This window comes from Anticarsia gemmatalis, chromosome 14 (genome assembly GCF_050436995.1).
Source record: "Anticarsia gemmatalis isolate Benzon Research Colony breed Stoneville strain chromosome 14, ilAntGemm2 primary, whole genome shotgun sequence".
Lineage (NCBI taxonomy): Eukaryota > Metazoa > Arthropoda > Insecta > Lepidoptera > Erebidae > Anticarsia > Anticarsia gemmatalis.
The window spans coordinates 9,208,160-9,233,059 of record NC_134758.1 but is presented as its reverse complement, the minus strand read 5'-3'; the positions used below and the strand labels follow the sequence as shown (position 1 = coordinate 9,233,059).

Genomic DNA, 24,900 nt, shown 5'->3' with positions numbered 1-24,900 from the left:
CCTTCAGTAAATAATCATGTCGGTGCCTAATGACACCCACGGGAATGATCCGATGGTTTATTCTTGGACGACCACACCGTGATTCATCTTATTTACCAACCGTTAACGTTCACAGCTGAGAACATAGACAATTGAATATACGTTGACAATATTACGACACTATTTAACTTTTTTTTAATAAAATATTTTATACCCGCTATGGCACATTGAAACTGCTTTTTGTCAGAGGATAGCCCAGTGGATGATAGACCAAATTGGTCTGAAACGAAAAAATATGTATATGTTTTTATTCGTTAACTTTGTGATCATACCAAAACCGTTGTGACACTGATTTATGAAACAAAAAAGCAACTGTACGTTTCTGGGAATAGCTCATATTTTAAACAAAATACATTAGCCTGTATGAAATAAAATCCGGTTACCAAAGGGACGAAGTTTGAAAAGTATAATTAACTACCGAATTGCTAGAGCCCCGTCTAGCGTTAACCCGAAGTTAACTTCGAAACTCTGTCATATCCAGAAATGCAAGTGCAATGAAATGCAATTCGGTGAGCGCAGTGTGTTTGTATAGCTGTCCCTTTCTTGCGCAAGTTTTTACGTCGCGTTGGAATGCGCTAGAGATATCAGGTAGGCCGCCTGTTCGACGGAATCGTAGACTTCGTTCGTCAGTTAGTGCAGTGTCGTGTTGCGGAACGGAGGTGGTCTATGTTTGGCATTTTTACGTTCACAAATTTACGTGTATATTTACAAACTTTGTCGTGTTTTGTTTTCCGTAGTGTCCACTTTCCATGAATGTTTGTTTTAAGACCTGGATACAGACACTTTAAAACAGTTTTAGTTCAACAGTTATATTTTTTATGACGTTAAACCATTGTTTTAATTTCAGTGTTAGTTAGTTGGTGTTTTAACCTTGTGTTTGTTGATTGACGTGTTTTTTTTCGGCGGGAGTTTATTTTGGCGCGTATGATGTAAGCGGCCCACTGTGCCGGGTTTGATTCCCGTGTCGATATGGGACATGCGAGGTGTTGAATCGAGAATATGCATACTTCAATGATGATGGTAAGTCTAATTTTAATTGCTCAGAGCACTTGAGCCTTGTAGGGAAGGAATAAACGTCCATTTAAATAAATTGTAATGTACTTTTAATGTACTCGAGTACTTACCTACTTAGTTACGAGTGCACGATACGGGACAAGTGCAAGCGATGAATATTTACGAGGAACATCAATTTCAAGTTTATCTACTTTTACTTGTGACCGGCCTTAATTTTATTGATTTATCTATCAAAACGTCCTATGACTATTGTGGTCAAATCAGTTTACCGTTATCAAAAAAACTTCAACTCACTTTCGAAAAAAGAATCGAGTTTAAAAAATAAAACTACTGGGAATTCCATAAGTTTTTTATAACACAAACGTCTAATGGCAGCATTGCTAGCCAGCATTATACTATGTTATCGTTCTCTAAGCAATTTAAAAAATTGCGGGCAGACCTTGATGGTATGTTGCAAATGTCAACAACGTCAGGTTCGTGGAACAGTGCTTTTAATAGGCTGTTTGTACTTGGCTGGAACAATGATCTACTTATTGCAACCTATAGGCTTAAAAGGTACCTAGCTAAATAAGTACTTAGCATTTTTTATGTTAATAACCAAAACTTGAAGTTATTCCAAACGCATGATTTTTGTTGAAGCTCTAATTTGTTCATACTAAAAAAGTAAAAATAATTTCGAAATGTTAGGTACATTTCGTTTTTTTTACCGTATTTTAAATATAAATTGAAATTTTAATTAAGCTCCATTTTCTAATTTCACAATAAAAAACGAAAATATATTTTAAAGCGGTATTTCTACTGCTATTTTTAAACTATGTCCTTGTTGATAAAATCAGTTAATAAATTAAAAATAGTAAGTTAATAGCCTTATCTTTCATAATCAAGCTAAAATTAATTAAATCCATGCAATGCATAAAGGTGAATATATGATACCCAAACTGAATAAATAATGGCGGTAAAACGCGTCGGTGGAACCAATGTGGGTTATCGTATTTGCACGCACAAACAACACACATTGTCTCATTGTATTTATATTTACTTAGGTAATTAGCACAACAACTTGTAATTAGGTAACTGATGACTTTATCATACAAATTTGCAATCGTTGCATCGTGAGAAGGGCGTAATTGTAGAGTAACTTAGGATAACATAAGATTTTTTGTATCGAATTGCAGACACAGAAAAACCTGGTTGCTATATTGGCAAAGTAAAATAAAATTGACTTTTGCTAGACTTGTAAAAAAAATACTTCTTTACAAGTCTAGCAAAAGTCAATATTCTGTCTCTTTCTCCTATCAGAAAACATCTCAATATATCTAACAACTTAATGGCGAGCTTAGTTTGCAAAGTTCGTGGATGGTGGTAAATTCATAATTTAGAACACTTGCAAGAATAAAGGTCTTAAGAATTCCTTCTTCCTTCCTAAAGAGTAAGCAGCTGTGGCTTTTTTGACGTACATAGTTTCGGAAATGCACAGAAATATTAATTATAATATAAAATTGTGCATGCTAAAGCTCTTTGCTAAGTTGTGGGACTATACCATTACATTTAATCGCTTATAAAATTCTGTGTCTATAGTTTAAACTTATCTTTACAGTTTGTCAGTCTGAAAGTTAGTTTCAGATTTGATTGATTAAAACTTTCTGATCGAGAGTTAAGAATAGGCAATTTCATTGTAGACTTTTGAGTGGTCAATATTTAATTTAAAACTGTATCTATATTTAGGTTTCGTTTCGTCTCACGTTCTTCATTGATATAACTAAAGTATAGGCAGAAATAGTACTGAATTAACTTGATCTTAAATTGCATCATGTTGAGGGGAAAGAACCTGTACCTGTATTGGTTGCGTACAGTTTTATTTCGATAGGGATTTTCCTTAACCAAAACCTTCTTTGAATCCTATCAAAAACAATTAGTATATGCAATTGTAATCTTAAACCGTTTTTTTACCAACTCATTTGACATGACACTCCTACTACAATACTTATTAAGTACAAAGAATTGTCGTCTTGATTCCTTATAGATTTGTCAAACGTATAACTACTTAGGTTTCTGAACGAAAATGTTAGTTCCTTCCTTCACAAAACTTAGTATCAAACTCGTGAAGGTTAAAGTTTAAACCAGCTAATAGTTCTTATAAATACCAATCGTGTTAATACAACAATCAACTTCCGAGTAGTCTAGTAAAGTATTATGTTGTCAGACGTGAACAAAAACATGATCGCTTGCGCCACAGACACCGAGCAACCGGTTGTAAACAACCGAGACTCGAGGCGATCGCGCAATTATTGCAATTGCTGGTTACATAATAAGGTTTTCGACGATTATTGTTATTAATAGGTCGAATTTTGAGTAAAGTTTTGAGAAAAGCTTTTGAGTAAACGGCTTATCTGTAAAATGATATAAGGATGTCTAGATTTTGTGCCAAGAAATTCTAGCCATTCATGTTTTTATCTGCCAAAGTATGGTATGAAAATTGTTTGGCGCAAATATCAATGCATTTTTTAGCAGTCCGATATATTTTATTTAGATAAAAATGCAGCCTAATATTCAATAATATCTACTTAGAATATCTCTAAGGTTCTGAGTTTTATGCTTTTGTACATGTTGGACAAGTGCGAATGGACCCAGAACAATAAAAAGTCAACAACTATGGCAAAAGCGAAATTCTGTTCAAACTTATTTATCTCAAGGTCTATAGTATTCTAGCTCTTAAGACTATGGTGCCATTCATCTTGATTTACTTCATCTCATTCCACCAGCGTGTTCTCAAGAATAAATTCCAATTCAACTCCCACATTTCTAATCGTCTAATTAAAAAATGTTTCCCTGCCGTCTATAAAACGGGATTAACGGACTAACTTACAATTAGTAGAGAAGGAAAAACTTTTCCAATAGCTTCAAGTAAATTAAAATTAATGACCCCTAAAATATCTGCGATACCTGATAGTTTCTTAATCGAAATTAGAAAATGGCTGAAGTCTTGCTACTAGAGTTTCAAGTGCTTCATTATGTTGAACTGGATTCCTAATTTTATTGAACAAAAGGATGTTTTGACTTTCATTAAATACTTAAACATTTTTACTGTTTCTTTTTGTTTAATGAAAAATATTCACATTTCCAGCAAATTGTATTAATCTCCTATTTCCAGGGAGTGTTAGTTTAAACGTCACTTTTAATTTGATTTCAATAAGTTTCGAAATTCTTCAGAAATTTTATCAAAAATTTAAAAAATATTATTCTGTTTCAAGACAGGCACTTTTCTAAGATCTCTTTCTGAGATCTACATATGTTCTAGTGTTATTATAGTAACTTCTCGTAACATTATTGCATATTATACAAAACTTTACATGCTCACATAAAAAAAAAATGTTTAAAATATTTACACTATTACACTCAAAACGTAACAGTTCTATCATTCGTCCTTAACCATGTTCGTGATAACGTGTATTTGTACTATTATTGCCTTGATAAATTGTCTAATTAACACTTTATTGAGCGCCAAGGTTCCTTCACGATGGAGGGTCATACCTTCGGTTATTGCATTTTTTATGTTATTACTACTCGTAACGGTATGATGTAAGGTTCGTTTGTTGATTTTCTTTGGTTATAATATTATGTGTATGAGTTATAGTGAGGTAATACTTGTTATAGTTTTGTTGTTCGGTAGCTATATTATTTATGGGTGTAGGAAATGACGAAATGTTCTAAGATATAATTTTACCGTGACAAGTTTCAAATATTCGTTAGCTTATGTACGGTAAATATTAAAATATGATACACTGAGCCATAACTCAACATTTGCAGAAGACCAGTGTACAAACTTCTAATTCGATACTATCGAGTCTTATCATCTAAATGTCAGACGGTAGAGTTTGACATTAGAAATTTGACGTTTAAAGGACATAATATGACAACTGGCACTTTTGCTTTTCTTTTTCTCGGGCACTTTGTAAATAGACTCAATGCCATTTCATTACTATTCCAAATAATTATTACATGTATTATCTAACCATCTGTCGATCATGATTCTATTTTGCTATTCGTTAATCCAAATAGCATTGTTTACTGTAATTCGTCTATTTAAATCGATCATTCAACAATTGTTTTTTTCAACGGTTTGTTTAGACGACGTATCTAAACTCATTTCTTGCCAACTATTAATTGAACATTGGCATTCTGTATTCAACAATATTCATTTACAGCATACAATTGCAGACTCGCATATCTATTTATAAAATCGTTTGATTTATAATCGATATAAAAAGTTAATTCGAAATGGTTGAGAGCACAAGTTTTTTTACTTCTAAGAAATCGATTTCTATTGATAGTTATTTAAAATAGTGACGTCAATTTGCACACTAGTTATCGTCAATAAGCGAATTTCGTTCGAGTCTGTTTGGGTTAGCGTTTTATTTCTGTTTTCTTAAGCTTTCTTTAGAATTATTTTTGAAGAGGAAAATACCAGTTTCTCGGTTTCTCATAGGACTAATAATATTAGAAACGCGATATTTTGGATATTAGGATGTTTGGTCGGATGGTTCTTACTCAATTGTACCATTTGAAATACATCTACTTTAGAACATAAATTATGACATAACACATATTTTTGCTTCGCTTTTCACAGGGACAATGTTGTCAGAAACTAGTCTTAAATATGTAAAAAGAATGTAACCATACCAAACATTACAGTTCGTACAGAATGCACTTCCAACTGGATTTCGATGTCGATCTACAATTTCTAGTGTCCATTGAGAGATTGACAGCTCTTTGACGGGCTAATTGCATCCTTTAATGCCCATTGCAATCAGCACTGTACTGACGATGCAGTCACTTTCTCCTACATGAACATAACCGTGGGATTCCAAAAGAAAATGGTAAGTAAATAATCAAAATTAAATAAACAAATTCGTCATAATGTACGCTTGTCGATCGACCTCGATATAACGTGTGAAACAAAGCTGCGCGCGAGTCGGCGTACGTTTTACATAATTCTTATAATTAGCACCTTGGTATAGTCATGAGCAATAATATGTACGAATTGTCTCATTTCATAGCGCCATTTTCTAGTCGTCCTGTCACTGAGACTTCGCTGTCTGTCGCCAGATTGTATCTCATGAACCGTGATAGTTAGATAGATTAAATTTCACAGGTGACGTAGTTATTTTGTCGCTACAACAAAAACAAGCAGAATAAAATACGAAACGAAAGTGTGAATTTTACTTTCTGTATTAGTCAACAGTATTTTAACACTCCGTGATTTTAAAATGGTTTTAAACCTAATAAACAGTTATATATATTAAAATGTCATTGAAATGTGACAGTGTATGCACATTTTTGCCTTCGACTGTACCACTGTTTATGAATGTACTAAAATAGGGCTGGAATTTTTAAACAACTGGGAACAGCAGGGGTTGTAGTACCTTGATGAATTGGACAGGATACGATTTCTTTTGACTTGATTAGTACATATACGGGAAATTACTTGTTTTAACAAACATGACTTGCAAGGACTTTTAATTGGAGCATACTAAAGTTTTAATTGTTTCTTTGAATGCCTAACGCAGTTTCGGGTGGCTATGAATAAAACATCTGTACCTAACCTACTGTACCTTATAACCTGTGATTTTTCCGTATTCCTATTGGATTAATTATTAATCCTGACTTTTTATTAAAAAAATGTATATAACGTTTGTATTACAAAAAACTGACCTACAATTTTCGGAACTGTCAACAAACTTCATAATAAAATATCTATTTTCTCTTTTGACACATTTTTCACATGTTTTTTCTATTATTTACATAGTAGAGTGCCAACAATATGTCAGTTGCAGTTTCCGCGCAATTAATAGACGAGGCGAGAGAATTCACGCGATGAGATAAAAAGGAAGTGTGTGTGGCCTTGCATGTTCATTGGCAACCCTGACTCGTGAAACAGATAGACAGACAGGGTCTATTCTATTAAACAAAACAAAGCTCTTTAAATCGAAATAGAGTATAGAATTGATTAAAGAATTTATTCTTTTATAAAAGACAACTCCCTAAGAATTGCTCTTGTGTCGCAGGGACTTTTAACAAACATACAAACAACAGACACAAAGTACAACCAGACCCAAAACAATTATTTATGGAACGCACAAATAATTGTTTCGTGTGTAAATCGAACCCACGACCTCCCGACGCAATGGTAGAGCCATAGTTCTGATGACCAGTCATTCAAAATGATGTTGAAATTGTTGTTACACAGTGGTGTTACTATTGCATTAGAAGCTGTGTGTTGGTTCAATACATCACAGAAAAAATATCATCCGTAAAATGATGGTATTGGTCATCCCAATCCACTCGTCATTTAATATGTTTAAAGTGGATAGACAATTTAAAAACAAGTGACGCAATACATTTACGCGTACTATCAACAAAAGAAAAACATTTTCTTATTACAAGTACCCTTGGGCTGAATTTATCAAAGCAAAAATTTTGCTTAATTGATTTAAAATACATTAATATTGTTGCGAAAATGTATTATATATATTATTACTAGCGGACCCGACAGACGTTGTCCTGTCTACACGTTACTAATAAATAAAAAAATAATCAAAAAAACATTGTCCAGCGCACAAAATTGTGAATCTAAACCATTCTCAGATCCCCTTGAACACACACAAAAAAAATCATCAAAATCGGTCCAGTCGTTTAAGAGCAGTTCAGTGACATACACACTTACAGAAGAATTATATATGTATATATAAAGATTATGATGTTTAACACAATAATCTCCATCACGTATTATGTAAAGGCATGTGTGAATCCGTTGCATTACAGTTACAGTTTTATATTGTTTAGTGTCGGAAATATTTCAAGGCCTCAGCTTTGACAGGCGACTGAGTTGTCAAGAGGTTAAAAAAATGTCTGTCATTTGAGACTTCCTGTGGGTTTCTCATATTTATTTATTTGTTAGAGAGTTTATCTTTAAACAGACATTTATCTGATTTTTTTATGTATATTTTTTGGGGAAAGATGTGTTTGTCTGTCATGTCTTAGTGTGCCTTTTTTGTTTTTATTTTTGCCCTTAAATGCTTAGTTTTGTCCTTTTATCCTGATTTTTGATTAGATAATCCATAGTGATCAAATATCTGCAATCTAAGCAAACAAATTTATTTGTTTATGATAGTACAGTGCAAAACTATATGTTCTATTCCTAACACGAAGAAAGAATTTTGTTCGCAGTTTGTTACAGCAAATATGTTACAACTTCCCAAAATTTTCTAACTTACGATATTATCTTGTGCCTACAAAAAAGTGAATTAAAAAACAATCTATTATCCGAAAATAAGCCCTCATCCGCCACAGAATCCCATTAATCTCACCTTAACATCTGAGATATCGTGAATTCAATTATAAAATTCGCTTCCACTTAAGGAATTCATTAAAAAAGTTTAACTGGATCGAGTTAGGTGCTTATGGAGGTTACCGGCCATAATTCACGATTGGGGGACTACCATACTTAGGGTTGGCAACACTTGATAGACAAAAAAGTCATAATTATTATGTTGTACTGATTTCGTAAAAGGCTGATTAGTTTCATAAAAAAATATATCGGAAATCTGTTATAGTGTTTTATGCAACATAGGGTTTAGATATTAATTATAGGCCGGATGTATTGTACTTTTTAATCTATCTGATTACGCTACCGAAGTCCAAATATGTCTAAGTAAAGTGAAACACTATATATATACTTAAGTACGAGGACACACAACCAAAAACCAACGAAGCGATTAAATTTTCAAAATTTTTAGGTTCTGCTTTGGCCCTTGAATGCAAAACCATAACATTTGACACGTTTAAAATAACATTTGTCTAAGGAAATAGTCGTTAAACGGTCTTTCTCTCCCCTATAGAAATGGTCCACCTGCCAGCCCTGTAGTTGTGAAGCCACCGATACAATAGAGTGCACCCCTGGGCTCGATCAGAACAAGAATGGGAGTATTTCTTTATTCTTTGTACAGATGTTCAGAACCTACTATGCACGGTTTGAATTCATTATTAAGTAGTTGCTACCCGTGACTTTCATTCTTTCTTTCCGCAAGTTGAATAATGTTCGTGTAATATTAACTGGTATTCTATGGCAACCGAGAGGGGTTAAAAGTTGAAAGGTTTCAAAAGAAGAGACAGATCCGTCTAGATTTTTTTATATATACTCAGATGAATGTAGGCTAAGATGGAAATAATGTTGATGATGAATGCAAGTTTGCCTTGCAAAAGTGAGCGACTGTCAATTTGAGTGAAATAGCGTCACGATAGTCATCAGAAAAGGTGAAAGTTTCAAGTGAAAACGATGACAAATATCACTTTTGGCGCAATACAGAAAATTTGCAACAAAAGACAGATCACAGATTTATGTAGACGGTTGAAAATGTCATTTATTAGCTGTTGTTCACGACTTCTTCCTCAAATAATATTTTGGTTTTGGTTTCGGGCATTTTTTTACCTCACTTTGTGTAAAAATCATAGCCTTTTGTAATCAGGATCACTCTAGCCTTAAAAGAGTGAAAGATTTCTTAAAAATTATCTTGGCATTTTCGTAAACTTGTCTCCCAAAAACAAACCTAAATCTAATACATTTTTAGTGCATTTGGCTCCCAACATCATTCACGATTTCTTTCTTTTGTTGCCTATTTGATATCAATAAAAAGTCTTCGCTTCTCTAGTGTCAAGGAAACTAAACTAGAATAGATAAATAGTTAAAGAATGGCTTGACAGACAGCCGTAGAATACCTAGTTTATTATTTAGTAAGCTGCGGCCATGCTCGGCCGAGTTTTGACAATGGCTCAGTTAAATATAGATCGTTTTTGTACTGCACTACTTTATCTTGAGCGTTCAGTGCTTTGATAAAGATTTTGCAAAGTCTTTTGAACTGTCTTCGTAGTTTGCTAGAAAGGTATCTGCCTAACAGGTATCAAGTAGCGAGTGAGTAAAGAAAAGAAACAGAAGGAAAGTAGACCATGATGATAAAAGTTTGAAAGTTGCTTAGTTATCAAATAGTAGATTAGATACAAGGTATTGATAGGATAGTAAGTATTAGGAAACAGAAATTTTACACTCTCTCTCTTCCTCCTTCCTTCCTTTGCTTGAGTTGCCTTTCTCCTAATTTTAGGAAAAAAAGCCAGCTCGAAATATGATTTAAACGTACGCACACCAGACCACACAGATAAATATTTTTGTAAGTCTAAAATCAACAAAACAAGCACTACGTATATTTGATTGTTAGGTTGTATTTAAAACGTTGTGTAACTACGGAACGCTGCAGCTGCAATTCGTCACAAACTTGACCGTTGCATTACATAATATTGTTTTTGCAGCAAATATAGTTCAATACCGAATATATACATTTTGCGTACAATACAGAAATAAATTAAATTACATAAAGAATCAATAAATAAGACTATACAATAGCAGTATTAATGAATGGTATAGCGCAAGAAGTTTGAAATAAGACCAATCGTTTTTGAGGTCACTTGAAACAAACAAAATACACTATTTTCCTATTTCTTCAAAGTTATTTTGCTGGTCTCCTTAATGATAGTTAGAATGGGGTATAAAAGATGGTGTAGCATAAAAAATTGATTTGCAAAAACTAAGACAAAGATGACGTTTCAAAAAACACAATTTTTTATATTATAATGTGCAAATTTTTTAAGCGGAAATATTTTATTAGTTACTGCAAAGTGTAACACGATACTCAGATACTTTAAAAGTATATGTAGCTTAGTTTTAATATGCAAGTTACTATCAGACACTTTTCCCCTAATATCATTGTATATTTAAGTAAACATAGCATTAGAATGTTTTCTATGATACCGTAATACAGGTCGTATATCAGCACATAGGCTGGTTATGGCCTTAAGCCTCCTTTTACGACGCTCACCGCTTGACTGATGGAGGGTACACTACTTATTTCTAGTGTTATACCTGTAATACTGTGTTTAGTAAGTATTTGTGTGTAAATATATTTTGTTATGTATGTTTTTTTTTATATACCCGTAGCGTTCTCGCTATTACGACAGCTTGCTTTGGATAGAGGTGGCCTAGGATAAGCTGGTGAAGAAGTTTGGAGGATATTTTTTTACAATGGGACAGCAAGGAGTAACAAGAAAAACTGTCCTTTCTTGCGATAGGGCTTCATTATGTTATTTATGATTGTCTACGTAATGACAAATAATACAAACAGAAAGGTAACATTTTGATGAAAATACTAATGCAAATACCTAATTATAGAAATCACTGATGCATTTTTGGAATTGTTTTTCAGGTTCGAAAGTGGCTATACTTTCTTTGCAAAGCTACGTTAGAAAATATTAGTTACTATGTAGATCGCAAATCAAAATCAACGCCCTTAGCTCTTTTAGTCGTGAATCTGCTAAATATCACAAAGCCGTCCTTTCAGCTACCTTACAACTTAGGTCTTTATGTTTTCTTGATGTTATTCCTTTCACAATCGCATTGCACAACCAAAACAATCGTAAATCCATCCGAAGAAGCTCTCAGGCAATGCGGATATCCTTCGCTATGAAATATGCAAATATATTTATAATTCAACTGCAGGGCTCTTAAATGTAAGGTGGGCTCAAGTGGCTGAACGCTGGTATAATTAACTTCTTTGGATCAAGTAAGATCACTGTTCTGATTCTTCAAAGGTTTGTTACGGAGTTTTGTTTTTGTTTTGAGTTATATTTTCATTTGGGCAAGTGATGTAAAGGAATTTGTAGCGACATTTCGATTCTTTGAAAAGGTGGTGGTAAAGAATTGTTTGAATTTTGTGTTGATAGTGTTACCTATTAATGTTGTGTTGTTCCATTTTTCCGGGCATCTCCTTAAAATGTATTAAATCTTATTTATGTAACGTAAATTCAATTCCTTTGAAGAATGGAATGTTTCCAAAGAAGTCAATAAATACATTTGATTTAAGAAAATAATTAAAATTAAGATCTTAAGCAAAATCATCAACATTTTAGAGGTTTACGAATGTTCTATTTACTTCTATTTGAAACACTTATTTATCTGCCAGAATAGGTACCGATAGAGATACAGTTTGTCAATATATTCCTTAGCCATAAATATACCATCAGTTTCCATCAATGGTTTTCCAAAGTCCATCTCAACATAAGCAAGCAATAAAGGTTGTTTACCCAACATTCCCTATAACTCATAACTAAGTTATACATTTGATTCAGTGTCGTATTGTGACATAAATCTAGCAAATCACCACACAATTTACCTTTATCGATGTAATTTTCGTCCCCATTACCAAACACCTACGCGTTCTGTATTAACTTTCACTCTGTTTTACTTATTATAGTGTTTTATGAACGACCTTCCGTAATTTAAAAGGGTACACAGTTAGGCATAATTTATAAGTGATTTTTAATATTCATAGGTTTTGGGTTACATAAACCTAATTTCATTTTTACCTAAGTTTAATAGCGTTTTTGTTCAACCTGATTTGAGCTTATTGTTAGAGAAATAACCTACTTTTGTAAACACTAATATAGTGTATACTTACCTAATTTTTAAATATAGATTTTCATTTTACTTGACATACCATTCAAGACCGTTTAGCTCGAAAATTTTCTGTTAAAACTTTTTCTAGGAATAGTACACTCAAAGTACTTATGTAAAGAAATAAATCATTTAGGTATTCATTTTTATTTAACTCCGATCGCGAATACTGATTTCGGGTGTCAAATAATATCGGTCAAAAGTCATTCAGTTCGGAGAGTCACAGAAAACAGCTGGTAAGAAACTCTTGACTACTCTTTCCACGATAGACGCAGTAATAAAATTATTAATATGTGACTTCCTACAAGCAACAATTTTGAAATATTAGCCTCAAATTACAGCAATTAACTCTTAGATTGGCTAAATTATTTCCAGAATCAGTGCCAGTCTACTACTGCATCTGTAATTGACGTATTAACCTCGTTCCCAATGCACCGAGAGTGCAGTCAATTAGAAAAGTACGTTCTTATTTTATTTGTACGGTTTCGAACGTTTGGGAGCCAATTTCTTTCTCCCCGAGGCTTAGAACGAATGAATGATGGATTTTCGGCTTCCATTTTGGTTTGTCTTTTTAAATTGTCTTCATTAAATATTAAACACATGTGCGTCTTTAAATCAATTCACGGTATTTTATAGATAAAATTAAAATGTCATTCATGAAACATAATTTTGAACTATGTATTTTAAACAATAATAATCTTCCCATAATAAACTGGCTATTTGTGAAAACTGCTCAAAAGTCCGTTCAGTAGTTTCGAGTTTATTAAAATGAAACAGCATGGCGACCATATTTTTTCCGTAGCAAGCAATGAGAATTACTCAAACATTACAATATTTATTTACTTAACACAGTAACCAGAATATGATATATTTCACAATGATCACGTGTTTTTGTGAAATGCTCAAAGAATTCTCGCTAAGAATTCGTTTATCTTTTTTATCTCATTCGTATGGAATTGGATATCTTTTGTGCCCTTATCGGAAGTGTCTAAACGGTTTATTGTCCACGACTGTTTTCATGTTTGTGTGAACGTTTGTATTGTACTAATACAATGGAATTTTAGGATCGTATCGGGAGATTGTTCGTGTGTTTTTTGCTTTAAACCAGAAGATTATTGTGATATGAGTGAAGAAGTCATCGTTGGTTGACAGTTCAAGACGGGACAAGGTCAAATGAATCATCAGAAATACAATATTATGTTGACAAGAGTTTTGAACGAATCATGCAGCTAATATCATTTGTATACTTGTATTCCCGGGACAATACATACACACGGTTTTAGACCTTAAGAAAGAGTAAGAAATTATTGTCAGGAGTGGACAAATATTTGATCTCTAGAGCATTGATTTCCGCAACAACAATGACCCAGGAATCACTATAAACAAAGCACATAAAACATTAAAATAAATTGTAGTTCTCAAGTAATGAGTTTTATGTACTAAGTAGAAAATGTACAAGTTCCAGTTTCCGATACATTTCAATTGAATGCCCACTGGGCGAACAAGAGTCTTCCGATAGTTGTGTACGAATTTACGGATGAACTGGCTCCCTAAGTAGTCGTAAGTAAATAGTCGGAAATGAGGGCATTACCTTACTTCCCTTTATTGTTTTACGTTAACTTAGCTTATAACCCTTTTTTAAAGAAAATTGAATGGCCAAATCGCCGATAATATTTTGTATCGGACTTGTACAAAGGCAATGATCTATAAAATCGGCTCGCCTCCTATCATAAGGATCTAGAATAGTAAATGATGAAACACGGTTGTATTTCTACAAATGCGTCTAGATCTTTGGTTATAACGGGTGTGATGAGATGTCATGTATGTATTAACAGTAAAAATATGAATTTAATATTTCTAGCTTCTTATTGGTATTAGCATGGTCTCTAAATAAAATAATAATAGACAAATATAAGTAATTCGAAAGATTTCAAATTAGTTCTCTTCTTCCGTTACGGTGATAAAGTTATGACTAACTCTACTGATAAAGACCTAAAAATAATTTGTTGCACTAGTCCACACAGTACAGTATGTGATGTAATTTGTAATTATTTTATTTGTTCATTGCCTATTAACAAGTCTGCAATGCCTAGTTGTGTTCGAATTGTTCAATGAAAACTGTTATTGGGTAGCGACCTAGATCAGTTATGCAGATTTTTTGTCGAACAATGGTTCAATGCATTGTTATAATCGTTAAAACTAAATGTCGAATATAAGTTGTATGAAATGTATACAAAATGTGATTTCAAAGTACACACGATTAACTTTTCACAGTTCGCTTGTAATCTAAATCTTAAATGTTCAGTATTTCCTCAACAGCTAGTTTTAGGTTCACGTAAAAGATTTTCTTGTAAAAACTTTGGCGAATAGGCGGAATTCTTTGATGCTTACAGAAAGTTGAATTTTGAACAAAGCTAGTGAAAAGATTAGCGTGCCTGTTTTGTTTAAAAATGTGGAAATGTACCGTGAAAGTAGGTACTAACAATGGTAGCATACCTACAAATATTGGTTTTCCTTGGGGTAATAAGTTCATGAATAGGTGTATCACTGATACGTGCTTCGAAAGGAAAAAAAATGCACACTAGCAAAATTGACATAATGTCACTATTAAGTTCTATTTAGTACTATTAAATTCTTGTGTTCCACTGGGATTCCCAAACACCTTGCTTTACTGGACGTTTTTGTTTCTGGTTAGAACCCGTGCCGTTACAATATTTTATTAACTTAGTTGCCGTGTCAATATTTTACTATTGATTTAAAATATTTTAGACAACATTAATATCGAAATAGATTTATGTTGTATTGAGTAACCGATAAATAAATAAGTGCTTTAAAAATGTAAAGGTACTATCAATTATCCTGCAATAAACTAATATTGACTTCAAATATTTGGGTGCAGTTTATCGTATCAGCGATATTATTGTTGACACAGATATTGCAGTGAGTTTCGGTAAATAGGTAAACAGTTTACCTGTAATTTTTATCGGCTTGATAGCTAGCCAGTTTTGGGTGAGCCCCGATAAGGAAATCGCCAAGGACATACCGATATAGAAGGCGGTTGATAAGAATGCCTTTGCCTTTCTTAAAGGTTTGTTTAAAAAGTAAACCTATTTCATTTTTCAGAATTACAATTCTAACATATAAGGCATTCAAAAGTAATTAAAAAAAATGTACACGGTGTTTTTATAGGCACAAGAAATTATTTTCACATATGTACATTATGTTTCGAAAAGTCTTCGAGCCCTCAAACGGAGACGAATAGTCGAAATACTATCTAGTTGGCTATAACTTCTTGTGTATTTAGTTCCTAAAACTAATTCAAGATCGTCCAGGTAAAAAATAGGTTTTCGTAAGAGCTTTTGTTCGCAGTAGTGTAAGTGACAATTAATTCTAATACACACTTCGGAAAGTTAGAGGTGCCCTAGATTCGAACCGGGCACTTACGTGGGTGGCTAATGGTTGTACCACGACGCTATCACGCTATAAATCTGAGATTTTCTTCTTACTACGGAACTGTTTCTAACTTGGAACATAAGAAAAGATACACTTAGAAATTTGAGTTTATTCGAGAAGTATAACAAAGATAAGGGAAAATTTCATCAAAATGTTGTAAAGATATTCTTAGGATTTTAACGAACAGACTAACATATTATTACGTATTACCATAAATTTAGCTAGCAGTGGCATAACCTTTTTATTTGTGGTAATTTTGATATACATAGATAGGTTAAAGTATAGCACCTTCTCCTTAAAAAATCAGTTAAAATATTACCTTATTTCGAACTATAGGTAACAAAGTTTTGTACATTAGTAATCGAATTCCAAAAATATGTTTGTCAACCATGTTTTGGTGAGTTGTACAAATTTAGTACTAAATGAAAGAATGCTTGCGTATTGTGTAGTAATTTGATTCGACACGTTTGACTTTAGGTGACCAATTGATTGTGAAGTTACATACAAGTAACTTGACACGTGTTTTTACACGAGCCTAAATATAACCTTGCTGACCACGTGTATTTACTATTTTTGTTCATCATTCGGTGTGTTACATTTTCTTCTAAAATCCTATATTTTCTCGACCATGGTAAGATTTTCTCTACAATATTCGTCTTCTTAGCAGATATCGAGTGATCATGTTGAAGGCAGTGTTTTTGGACCTATCCAATCCGTTGCAAATCCAAGATTTTGGTTGGTCCCTGCATGTTTGGTACTTTGGTTAAGTAAACTGAATCCTGGATCCGCTACTGCATTAAGCCCCTTAAGGTTCCCGTGTTTCTACTAAAGCATATTACTTGAACAAAAAATGAGTACACAATGATGATAATTTTCTCAATGTTAATATTACCTTCAAAAATAATTCTATGATAAGCTGAATTCGAAAATGAATGATATAATTTTTCTCGTACAAAAGTAAGTATAACAATGCCTTGGCATTTGATATAGATTCTGTATTATACACCAATTACTGAGCCACATGTCTTGCATATAGCATTTGATTGAAGGACATATTAAAACGTAGATTCCCTTTGTCCCATCATATTGTTTATACAGTGCACGCAGTCTGGCCGTATATTAGTGTATATTGTTATCGCGAACTAAACACGTCATGATTGAGTAATAGATGGGCATTATCTAACTAATTGTTCATTATCAAATTGGAGTGTAATTGTGTTAGAGGATGGAATAGGTCACATTAGCCATTTGGCATTTCGATGTTTCAATGCAAGACCGTATATACACATATAGTATATAGTAATTTTTATATAAAATTAGATCCCTTTCCTATGGGGTTGGGCCTGGGCAGAGATCAAAGAATGAATTGGCTATGTTGTGAAAAACTTGTGTAAATTCATGCACTTCTTGATGTCGTCTAATATTCTCTACCACTATGAACTATTGACAATTGACTATTTCTAGAGAATGCTAGTATAAAAATCTGATTACCATATTTATTAGCGGGTGATGTGGGATATAAATAAACATGTAAGTTTATCAATAATTTGAATATTTTACTTTAAAAGTAGTAGAATACAAAACTATGTACAAGATAACATTTAATTACGCAATACCAATACGAAAATCAGACATGTTCGATATTGCCCAATAACTATCCACAACTAGTGTAGCTGTAAAAACAATCTAATATCCGTGCAAAGCCAACTGCATCGATCATACGTGAATCAGCGGCGCGGGGAACGGAAGCGGCGCACGCGCATACACGCGGCTAAAATTAACACGTCGTCTGAAAAACCGCTGAACGTATGTAAACAGTTTACATTTAGTAGAGAAACGATTGATATGTCGTATTTGCTAACTTTGGAGTATCGATATAGAGACGGTTATGGAAGATTTCCCGTAATTATCTTGCTATTTTAGCCAGATTATTCTGGCTTATTCTGGTTGATCGCATGTTATCGAGTTTGCACTTGTCTGGATAGTTTTTATACATGCGGCTAAAATTAACATGTCGTCTGAAAAACCGCTGAACGAATGTAAACAGTTTACGTTGTACATTTAGTAAAGAAACGACTGATACGTCGCGTTTGCGATTGTTGGGTGAAGGAAATCACTTTGTATCGTTTTCTAGTGTCATTTTTGGACTGTCGACTTTGGCGGTATTGAAGTATTTCCCGTGATTATCTGATTATTCGTTGAGATTAATCTGGCTTATGTTGATCAGACGCTATCGAGTTTGCTATTGTCTGGATAGTTTTTATACATGCGGCTAAAATTAACACGTCATCTGAAAAACCGCTGTACGTATATAGACTGTTTACGTTGTACATTTAGTAAAGAAACGATTGATACGTCGCATTTGCGATTGTTAGGTGAAGGAAATCACTTTCTTTACTTTCATTTGTTTGTTTTAAGTGTCGATGTGGTTATTCTGGACTATCGACTTTAGCGGTATTGAAGTATTTCCTGCGACTAAGCAATATTAATCTTATGTTTATCTGGCATAATGGAGTTGTAATTCACCGGATAGATTTAGTGTTTGTTCAGTAAAGGTTATGGATATTTCGATGTATATAAATAGGTTTTGAGTAGATTCACATTCCCTCCTCTTGAACGTTTTTGAGCGAAAAAGTAGGAGTTTCTAAATCCAGTAGAAGATTTTTTAGTTGACCTTTCAGACTCGACTTTATAATGTTTATAGAGAAACTCGTGAACATTTCCTTGACAACAGCGTCAGCAACTGTGGAGTTTCAGTCATGGGAGTAATCAAAACTTTTGAACTTTGACGCTGCAAGATTAATAAGGACGCGGGGCTTAACGCGATCATGGATTATTTACTTTTGTTTGCTTGGAGTTTTGACGAGGTTGCAGTGCTGTGGTCTGAAGCTGACTACATCTACTCATAGCAGAAATATCAAGCTGCCTAGATTGAACGGTATAATTAGGAAATCTTTTAATATTCATGCCTGAAAATCCTCAACATTTTTGATTAAAAGAAAAATACTATCAAGTTACGAAAATCTAGGCAAACTTTACCTAATTTTTACTTCAGGATCACCTGGAAAGTAAGATTCATTCTTGGCAAGAATATGATAGGATATTCTTTTAGTGTGACTGGTTTCAATGAAACTGACCGCCGTAGCCGAAATCGGCCAGGACGAGGAAAAAAATACTTTTAATTTTGCACAAATTCGTCAACTTCTACAAAGTATTTGCACCAAAAAAGGTTGACTCTACTTCATAGGGATAGGTTAAAAGCAAAGAGCAAGCAAAATTGATGTCCACAGTCGTCTATAATAGGGCTCTCAAAAAATATGCAGTCGTGATAGTATGTCCATGAGAACTAACATAAATTCACAATTACATTCACCTCACACCTATCAGCGTTCAAGAATATTAATCGTAGCACAGTCTGGTACACTATAACTAGCAGTGCACTTTGCTTGGCACACACGTGTATCCGCATAGTTCTGTTGCACCTGCCACTTCCGGACATTCACCAACGATTATAGACAATTAATAAATGTTTATAATAGACGAGTGTTGACTTTTGAAAGATTTATTGGAATGTCGGTATAACTTTGTGAATTACGCGACATTATGAAGGAAAAGTGTTTAATTTAAATAGGAAAGTATGCTAATACACTAATTGGCCAGCGTGGTGGACTCAAGGCCTAACCCTTCCTCATTATGGGAGGACTCTTGCCTAGCAGTGAGACATTAATGGGTTATCAATATTATTATTTAGTATCCTAGGCCCTGTTAAATGCAATTTTGACTAGAATATCGAATGCTCCAAATTCATGTGTTAGTTAAAAAACAATTTTACCTATAAAGTAACAGTAAAAAGAACATAAAAACAATACATTTTCTTCCTTTTCTTAAAATTCTCGAGTTCATGACCTAAGAGTGTTTAACAACTTTTCGGATTTGCGCTTTAGTGAAGTTTTATACGAAAAAGGTTTTTCTCCGTTAATGCATTACTTAATGTTTAAGATAGCTAATGTATATTTGTACAAATCGAAGGTTGGTTTTTACAATATTGTTGAACAAAATATAAAGTCGGTTAATTTTCCTGTTCTTTTCTCGGAAATTCTTTTAAACGTTTTTACACCTTTTGTGTTCTGATAAATAAGTTAAAACAGATAGTTTTTGTACGTTTTTTTGTAATTACAGATTTAAGGTCAAAGCCATTTAGATCTTTCAAATTAATTAATATTCAAAAGACATAATAGTGTAATCATAGTTCTAGCAAATTGTGTCAAGAACTCTAATGAATTTTTAATACTAGATTCAATTATCGATCACATAATTGGTTTTAAATGACTAGGGTCAAAGTTCAACGGTGTTAGGATAGTTAAGTCTGAACGAAAAATAAAATATCAGAAAATATTTTTTTGCACGTAATTCTATATTCAGGGCCATAAAATATAAATTATAGACAGCATACATTATATGCTAAACTTATACTAAACTTTATATGCTCATCAAAGATGGTGGCATTCCAGAATTACTGATAAGAGTTCTTCGTCAATAGGGGGACTGGATAGCAAGGTAGAGGATGTGGATAGAAGTGTTTTATTATATTTCACACAAAATAGGCAAAAAATGCCTGTTGTTTAAAAAATGCGAGTTAAATGCGAGTTGTTTAAAAAATGCGATTAAGAGTAAAGTAACCACGTTCATCTTTCCTTAAGGCATTTTTTGGTCATGAAAGAAAGAAGACTGTAAGAAAGTATCTGAAATGTTGTATTGTTATTTAAAGCTACAAACGGCTTGTATACTGATAAAACAGTATTTCGCATATCAGTGAGACAGTGAGTAACGTTTCAACAATTTGTACGTGGTTTATCTTTGTACTTACTTTTTAGGAAACCAAACGTGCTCTATAAATGTGCGATAGTCAATAATGTGTCATTTTTAAGAAAGGTTTATGAAGGTCAGTCGAAGAATCGATATTCGTCTTTATAAAGAAGTGTATATTTTTATAGTACATCGATATTGTTAAATAATGACCGTACCATTATAATTCATTTGTAGTGTATTAAAGTACCACAAATCATCATCAAGTAATCTATTGCGTTACACGCAGCGGACCATAAAGATTTAAAATATACCTACTATTTCGGTTAATATATTTTTTATGCTATATAATACCTTAAATATTAACCTGCGCGGTACAAAACCCCGAGGTACTACACAAAAATCACCAGTAACACTTATAAAAAAAAACGAGAATCGAACCTGTAGTACATCGTTATCATCTATCGCAAGATCTAACTACTAACAATAAGTATAACTTGCAAATTTTGCGCAATACACGTTGCTTACTAACGGAACTTAGTATTTTGATTACACAAGGTTTCAATAACGAACTTGCGAGTAATCACAGTAACCTCTAACTACCGGTAACTTATTGGCAAAGTAGCAAAGTACTAACTAAGGAAGTTGTTAGCCTCAACACCTTCACTGTTGCTTCATCTACGGATATTAATACATGACTTACTTAGGGATAGTTAGGCTCGCTTGTTTAAGCGTAGTAAGCCGAGTTCACTGTTCAAAATTGCCCTATTTTCTGCTACCCAAGGGATTGTCATGTAAAAAGTAGTTCTATATTTTAATCTCCAACGTGGATGAATCTACAAATGAATTAAACATGTCTGTGGAATCGTAGCGCCAAAATTACTGGATCAATTTTTTCAAGACGAATATGATTGTGGTTGCCTAACATGACCATAGTCCTAAGTCTTATGCGAACTTAATCAGACTTAAAGCAATACAAGTATATAAAGATTTGTTTAGGCATTAAACGAGCTCAAAGCACATGAGTAAAATCATATAGAAGTAACATTTAATATAATTTACCATCAGCATTACTTAAGGATTACCATAAAAGTATGGTGGGTGTAGTACACTGGTATCGGCACACCCACGTTTTAAGTAAGATTTAGGTCCCACGCAATAAAGAGAGAGTCTATTGCCCATTTACTGGGTACTATCGTTACAAACGGTTGGTACTTTCATAAGTAATAATATAAATGAATTATTGTACTTACTTTATAAAAGCGACCAAAAAATAGATGTTGTGCCTTTTCTTTGAATGGTCTTGCGGTTATTTTTTTAAATAAGCAGACACAAATGTCAATAAAGGCTGTATAAATGCACAATACAGAATTTACCGTTTTCGTAGCCATTTTCTACCACCATTGGCTATCGTTGAATTTTGTGTGAGAAAACCTTATTAGCGTTACTAGCCAAAGTCGTGAAGCCGTAATTTTTTGTTATCTATACTAATATTATAAAGCTGACGAGTTTGTTTGTTTGTTTATTTGTAGGAGCAGAGTAGCAATGAGAAATGTTACAAAAACGGGGAAAATGTTGACCCATTCTCTCTTATGTGACGCAAGCGAAGTTGCGCGGGTCAGCTAGTGTTTACACTATATACATAGCTTACTTTATTTTCGTATATTTCGATAAAGTTAACGTTCATGTGTAAACCTTTATTTAATAATAATATGTAGTGGGCACGCACTGTAAACTTTGGTAATGTATCGCGGGCCAAAACATGAGGTGTGACGTCATCGTTCATCATCCATCACACGGTCAGTCTAGTTATGTTAATATTGCGAGTCGTTGCCTATTGTGTGGATATACTCTCATAACTCTATGTATGTGTTTGTTTAAATATATGGCAAAAACTAAGGCTTAATAGAAAGTTACATAACGAAAATTTAAGGATTTTCGCCAACTCGGTTAAGAAAAGAAAAAAACTACTGTTTACGAAAGTTTATTTCATGAAGTACCACACCACTGCCAGTACAGCGGCGGAAAGTCCTGGATTAGACTCCCACACGATACAGATATTTGTATGATTCACAAATAGTTATTTCGGCTCCGGGTCTTCTTTGTGTCCGTTATTGGTATGTTTACGAAAGTCCCTCAAGATAAGAGCGATATTCATGTGGGAGTTGTCTTTTCTAAATTATTTTGTAAGTATAATGAAAAATAAATATAAACTTAGCTGATCCTAATCTATGCGGACTGAGATCATTCGTTTTCGAATGTATCACCCATTGCACTAAACACTCGAGGGAGTGTTTCAATGCTACACGTTCTGTTTTAGTAATCAACCACCAGTCGTACGAGTCATGTGTGGGATGTCTGCAATCGTATTCAACCTACTTGCTCTTAGCCTGTGGGGCTTGTTTGTGGGCTGATGTAAGTGGTTTCATATTATTATCTGGTCAATTTGCTAAAGTTATGGAGTGTTGCGTATCGATTTTACAGAATCTGTTGCAAATGTGATCAAAAGTGTGACTTGCTAAAACTATCAGTTACCTATAAATCTGTATGAGAAGATGATCAGCGCCTTTGGGGAATCTCGCCAGAACTTCTTTTTTCAAGTAATTACCAACGTCTGATGGCAATGTACCGGGAGAATGAAATCGCCCTGCAATATCTTTTGCGATTGTTGAAAGAACTGGCTAATATTTTTTATGGAGTATCTTTTAATGTCATATGCAGATACATATAGTGGACTGTGGCAGTTGTAGGGCAAATTGTGTTCTTTGATTATGTCTAAAAGGCACAAAGGCTTATTTTAAACTGAATGTAGTAATAAACTTTAGATTAGGAAGGTAAACCCGCTACCACGTTAGGAGACTGGGACATCTTGCTAGAAATGGGATATGTATATCATAGGAGTGAAAAGAAGAATAAGATACGGTATATCTTTAATACGAATACATTAAGAAGCCAGAGAGCGTACTCTAGTTTTAAATGTGTAAGTTAACATCGCCTCTCCGTGACGAATTCAACGAGTACGATTACATGGCTGTTGAATATTTCGGCCGTAGCTTCATGGTGTGGTCAAACACTGTGACAATTGTTTGCCGCCACTTCTAGCGTGATGACTTGACAAGGACATGGGAAAATTACATGTCATTATGTCTGGTCATTAAGGGCTCAGTAGAGGTGTATAAAAGCGATTAGGAGTTTTTTCAGCGTGTCTTTGACATTTATATAATCGTACGTGAAAATGTTGTGCTGGTTCGGGTTATAGACAAGGCTGCTTTAGTATCCAGTGTACTGGTTTTAGACGAAGTTTGAAGTTTTAATTTCCAGCGTTTTCTGCAAGCACAGTTATGCTTCTGTAAAGACGATCCAACGAAAGTGCAGACTGTCTTTTATCCTTTGCACACTAGTTTGAATGCAGGATGTGCCTTGGATTACTTAGATTCAATCGTATTTCTTTCAAAAGTTTGGCTCATAATCTTTTAATTGAGGAGGTAATTTCTAAGTTACGTAAAAAAACGCATTTGAATGCGAACAATCAGCAGCATTCTCACATAAACTAATAATTATGCACATACAATTTTTAGAACTATAATTGCTGATTCAAAACCTGAGTCCAAAGGTATATAAGTCTATTTATTAGTGTATCGTGTAATAAAGTAATTATGAATCGGTTCACTTGGCAGTGGCGAGGATCGCGTGGTGGGTTGCTATTAACATTAGATCTGAATTGAGATGTCTAGGTTACTGGTATACTGCGGTGTTTATCATAAGCCTTGAAACGTTACAACACATTTTAGATAGGTAATTAATTAAACAGTAATTTAGGTATTAACTCCGAATTGAAGCGTTGGTTTTGTTTGTTAGAAGTTTCCTTAGATTTGTGTTCACTATACCGTAATACCGAAAGTAGCTGTATCTGTATGTATTAGTGAAACGATTAGCAAATTTTCCTGAATGATACTTACTATACATTTTTGTTTTTAGTACCTAGTAATATAAAAGGCTGTTATGCCTTGGGCTGATCAATATTTTAGCAG

At 33.6% G+C, this 24,900-nt stretch overlaps 1 protein-coding gene across 1 annotated transcript in view; it reads left to right on the top strand.

The window, feature by feature from the left end:
* Window positions 1-682: 682 nt before the first annotated feature.
* The window catches only part of LOC142978357 (uncharacterized), a 162,709-nt gene continuing 138,491 nt past the window's right edge, over window positions 683-24,900 (top strand). The window contains exon 1 of the mRNA XM_076122776.1: window positions 683-1,059. Coding sequence (XP_075978891.1) covers window positions 1,039-1,059 — 21 coding nt within the window. The 5' untranslated portion in view covers window positions 683-1,038. The remainder of the gene's footprint in view (window positions 1,060-24,900) is intronic.